Below are 5,434 nucleotides of genomic sequence, written 5' to 3'. Positions count from 1 at the left end.
GAGAGAGAGAGAGAGAGAGAGAGAGAGAGAGAGAGAGAGAGAGAGAATTGTCGAAACATAATAATGAAAATGCGTGTTAGCGAGTGCGCCGGAAATCAGAAACGTGATTGATTCCAGCAAATTAAACATTTATTTTCATTCAAGAATACACACGAGATGACTCGACTCACGGTGACGATGAGGAATCCCAATGAACATATCAGCACAGTGTTGGACGTGAATTGCACCAACGCAATATACGTGTACAAGTCCTCGATGTATTCCGCAAAGTTGATTATCCTTTGGTGCTTCCGTATGATTTTGTTCGTTCTGACGATCGACTCGCGTCTTTCCCTTCGGGCGTCCTCTTCGGGCACAAGCTCGGTCAGCTGAGAGCGTAAAACGTCCATTTGACCGCCCACGTGCAAGGTCTGAAAATAATAACTCCGACAGTCTCTCTCCATGAAACTGATTAGATATTAAAAAGGAATCGTGTGGGCTGCAAGAGGGACAGAAAAAAAGACCAGAATGAGCAGGGAATTGCGCGTGGCAACGGAGTCACTCACCATGTGTAATTTTTAAAACGACGCACTACTCACGGTGCGTGCACCCTCCGTCTTCGCGAAACTTACCAAGGCTAAGAGTAGCGAGTTGAGCAGTCCGGTGCCGCAGCCGGACATGATGAGGTGTACGAACTGTGCGCTCAACAGCAGCCTGTACGTGCGTTTTGTACTTATGTCGACGGGGAGGTTCACTTTCAAGAGAAGCGGCAATTCTGCTTGCTGATCGGCGAAATCGACGTCGGCCAACAGAATGCCGGCGCTGTACGCCACGATGGTCAACATGTGAAGAGTGAACATCGCGTTGGTGATGCGAGACGATAATCTAGCCTTGCACTTCGTCTCGCGCATGCCGACGTCACTGTTGGCACAATCGTCCCAGTCCTCGGCCATCATCGTCAACATTCGCATGAATTTTCTGCGCGACGACACAACCATCAGGCGACCTACGTCGTCGAATCGGCAAGTCGCGACGCACGAATTGTCAGTTCACCCCTGCGTAAACAGTTGCAAATCGCTCTGGCACGCTTTTTATCAAACGAAGTCGCAAACTTTAACTTGTCTGGAGCCACTGCTGCCACGTATATGTACGCAGTAATCGATTACAAAAATATATAAAAATCACTTCTCGTAAAAATGTTCCCTTAATTTAAAAAGAACGCTTTCTTCCAGACTTCACAAATGTACCACTCTGAACTATCACTGCAGCTCCTACCATAACCAATTAACGCACGTATACATGTCAGCACTGGCTTCCTATTCTAACAACATTAAACGCCGCAACTTCGTTCAATGAAAAATGTGTGAACCAATTTGCAACCGACTGTACAACTGCAGTCAACTTGCAACACTCACCGTTGGTTCCACCAAAATATGATCAGCTTTGTGCTGAATTTCACCTGCGTTAGGAAGCTACTGAAACAGTCCATCAGGTCGAACAGGTCATTAGACTGCAAATGCAGCAGAAAGTACCGGCAATGGCAGACTTCGTCTATCCCCAGCGCGATGACCCAATACGCCCTGCAGATCGCGATGCCCGACGTGGTCGGCCATACGCCACACACGGTGAGCATCAATTGTAATGTTCGATTAATCGTACTTTTACGCATCATAATGTGTCAGCTAGCTGTCGTTCTCTCGTGAACGGGGAAGAATCATCGGAGGGTACACGTAACGGAACGGCCACCTCTACGACGAGATGTAGGAGGCAAAGGAAGGGAGAACTCTGACCCCAATAAATTTGTCCCGATGGATCTCCTAATAACAGCTCGACGTATATCACATAGGATACCAGTGTAAAGACTGGGAAGTCCCGAAAGGTCATGAAATGAGCGCACCCTCGGTCGCTCGACCAATGGTAGCACCTCATTAAATATTTTTATTCCATGCTACAGTCTTCCTCCTCCTACTCCTCCTCCGGATACGCTCAACGTGGATTTCCGCAATATTGATACACGAAAAGGGAACATACAGGGCGATTATTCCCTCCCTCTCTCGAGCGCCGGTGATGCGTGCCGCTCCCGTTTAAATATGCAATGATTCGTGCGGCGGTAGGTACAGGCGGCGTGGATATATGCACGTATGCGCGGTTAGTCGCGCTCGTTGCACTTCGGCGGAGTTTTCGAGTCAAGAGGATGCGGCACCGCGCGCGCGAGGAAGCGGCGAGGTGTTGCGGCGTCGCGGAAGTGCACGTTTGTCCTCGCTTGCGACAGTTGGCGGAGAGCGTGATCTCTCGCGTTGGACATATGTTTATAAGAAATCAACAAGTGTCTGTACGCTGGTTAGCGTGAGTGAGACTATACGTGAGGCGACTCGCGACGCAGCGCGTCGAAGGATGAGCAAAAGAAGTGCATTTTAAAGTTGGTTCTATTCTTGTTTTTAACACATTTCCGAAGCTACCGAAATATCAAATTGACGCTGCGGCATTAAATCCTTTATAGATTACATATATAGCGGATAGGTACTTGGTGAGTTTCGGCATATTGAGTTTTGTGAAAGGGTCTTTCTGAGAATAAGGACTCGGAGAGAACTATAGCTTTATATTATTTAATGGTCGTTGCGCAATTTTCATTTTAACGGCACAACGGAGATCGTGAACACAGAGAGGCACGTTGTGTCACTTGTATATATCACTGTGTGAAGACATATTCACACGTTCCTCGAGACACATGCTTCACGACTATTGCTCAAAGCTCCTCGCGCTGGACACGATGCTCATTGCATCGTGGACATATAAGGACGCGAAGCTTTCATGATCTATATACAATAAGGATATTCTCTTTAATCAAAGATATCTTCAAAGATGATTTCTATTCTCTTGTAAAACTTTGAATAATATCATCGTAAAAAAGTGATCCTTAGTTATCGTTGTACGATAGACTTCTTATGAAATAAGTCGTGCGATATATAGAGACACACTGTTGCTCGGAATTGTGTGTGCTAAATCTTACACTTATAAAGGATTCTAAAAAGAGATCCATCATTTTCCCCGTTGTGAGTGTCAATTGTCTCTATGCCCTCAACATCACGTGTATCGGGATTCGATTTTTCTCGTGTTTCACTTTGTATCACGCGAAATCGTACGCCGCGGTTCCCTCTTTGCTCTGCGAATACATACAATAATTAGTAAGCTAATATATATTTGTTTTTATCATCATTTTAATTATATTTCCCGACCTTGTTTTTCAGATGTTCTCCGGGGAAGCAAAATACAAACGCTTTGAGGGTCATCATAGTATAGAATAAAAGGGACTTTCCTATTCCCGCGCATTCTGAACTGTCAATCGACTGTCGTAGCGGTGTAAAAATTATTAAAATCTACTAGCTAAATCGTAAGAAATTCACATTTTCTATTTAATATATGTAAGAAAACATAGAAAAAAACTAAATAAATAAATAAATGTAATATATATAATATGTATGTACGTGTACAAATTTTTAAGTTCCTTCGAGAACATGATAATTTTATCATTTTTTTGAATAATCTTATTTCAAGATAACGACGGATTCGTTTCTTTTCGTCTTGTTTTGACACCAATTCGACTATCCAACAAAGAATGTCTATTTAATTGTTCATCGCAGATCGTAGTATTTAAAATTTTGAATTGAATACGTTATTAGTTATTAGTTGATAAAATTACAATACACACAATATAATACACAACTGATACAATATAACGTGACGAGATGTCAACGGTATATTGACATCTCGTCACGAAAATAACTTGTGAGTTTAACAAATTTTGCAAAGAGAAGAGGCATTAAAAAGAGAACATCTGGCAGGTGCAGGTATTATTTTCGTGACTGTTGTTCAAAATTATCTTGTGTACTTCACTTGAATTTTAATAAATGATTCCAGAGAGTGATCAAATATTTTTCCGACAGTAAGAGTGAGTCGTCTTTGCGCTCTTGATATCACACATATTAAAGTACGCTGCTTTCGGGATTAATAAAAATAATTCTCCTATCGCCTAAAAAATAATAACAGATAAAGGAACTGGAGGAAAAAATAAAAAGAAAGAGAAAGGAAGGAGGAAATATATCATTACGACTTTTGGAAAATGAAACGATATGTAACATTAACGTTCCGCTAGTCGTTCTTGTATGGTTTTTAAATGTGGCTGCCTCTTATGACTCTAATGTTGATCCTGCGGAAAACCAGGTTCTACACTAAATATTTTTAAAGTAATATGTATAATCCCCGGATATTCGTCGTAGCTTCTCATAAATTCGATACATGACAAACAATCACCTATAGGTGTTCCGCTGTTCACCCTTGGTTGACATTGTTGAGACCACCAGTTGTTCCGTTTAAATATGTAGCAACTCGTGCAGACCTAGGTACGACGACGCGCATCTGTCCGGCAGTCGTGCTCAAGCTTTCGCCAAGCAATATGAAAAAAGCCAAGGAGAATCGAAAGAGAAAGAGAGAGACTTTTATAAAAGAGGACTTTGTTCCACATTTGATAATTAAAAATGTTGTACCGCAACGTTTTTGTCTTGTGTTTTCTTGATAAGCAAAAATGAGAAGAGCATTGTTCAGAAAGTGCAAATGTAAGTGCAAGTGGAAGAAGGCGAATTGATCCGACATATTATAATAATATGGGTATGATGGGGCCACGCAAGGAATTTCTCATATCAAGTCCTCGAGCGAGTAACAAGCGTTATTGATTTCGAATTATCCGGCCACTAGCGCCCGGCAGCTCCCTCATTACACCGAGAACGTTTGGCTGTGCGTGAAATTGGTATTAAGCAAGAAATTACTAGTCAAGTAGAATTGCGTTCAATCTCTACATAATCCTTATCAATTCCCTGACTTTAATTCTTTTTAATGAAGAGACAGTCGATGTACCATGGACTCGGGTGATTTATTTTATGTTTTATGCTAAATGTGAAGATGTCTGTTAAAACAAAACGGTTAAGCTTCAGCTTGGTTTATTGTTTCGTGTTCTTTTCTAAAAATTACCATCGTGGAATATCGACGTATGGAAAAATATGTTGCGCTATTATTGTCTATTGCTAGTGAAGACATATTTACACAGTAAGCGGCACATACGCTTCACGACTACTGCTTAATAATCCTCCCACCGAATGGCTTGTGTATTCATTGCATCGCCAACAAGACCGACAAATACGATCCCGAGGCTTTCATGATCTATAATGAATTATCAGTTATGAGTTAAATGCTCTTTATACTATAGATTAATATATTTTTCTAGACTGTTGCATTATAAAAAACATTGTCACAAAAAATACGCTCTTGAACGTCGACATCAGAGATTTACATCAAGAAGAGATCGTCGCGGAGAGATTTTTACGGGCACAATATTTGGAAAAGATTTATGCGAATTTTATGTACAAGAGAAGAGCATATCGACACTCGCGCGAGCACACAG

At 41.7% G+C, this 5,434-nt stretch overlaps 2 protein-coding genes across 2 annotated transcripts in view; both read right to left on the bottom strand.

Moving 5' to 3' along the window:
• Nucleotides 1–1,651, bottom strand: part of LOC116843517 (odorant receptor 13a-like) — a 4,524-nt gene extending 2,873 nt beyond the window's left edge. Inside the window, exons 1-3 of the mRNA XM_032813980.1 lie at nt 1,395–1,651; nt 612–957; nt 171–410 (exon numbers count right to left, since the gene is read on the bottom strand). Of these exons, the coding sequence (XP_032669871.1) occupies nt 171–410; nt 612–957; nt 1,395–1,651 (843 nt within the window). The remainder of the gene's footprint in view (nt 1–170; nt 411–611; nt 958–1,394) is intronic.
• A 3,491-nt stretch (nt 1,652–5,142) lies between these two features.
• Nucleotides 5,143–5,434, bottom strand: part of LOC116843509 (odorant receptor 4-like) — a 3,102-nt gene continuing 2,810 nt past the window's right edge. Inside the window, exon 6 of the mRNA XM_032813971.1 lies at nt 5,143–5,193. Coding sequence (XP_032669862.1) covers nt 5,143–5,193 — 51 coding nt within the window. The remainder of the gene's footprint in view (nt 5,194–5,434) is intronic.

This window comes from Odontomachus brunneus, unplaced genomic scaffold (genome assembly GCF_010583005.1).
Source record: "Odontomachus brunneus isolate Ranch 3 - 2012 unplaced genomic scaffold, Obru_v1 Obru_scaffold_033, whole genome shotgun sequence".
NCBI classification, from domain to species: Eukaryota; Metazoa; Arthropoda; class Insecta; order Hymenoptera; family Formicidae; genus Odontomachus; species Odontomachus brunneus.
The sequence above is the reverse complement of the archived record's forward strand: the minus strand, read 5'-3'. Positions and strand labels throughout refer to the sequence as shown.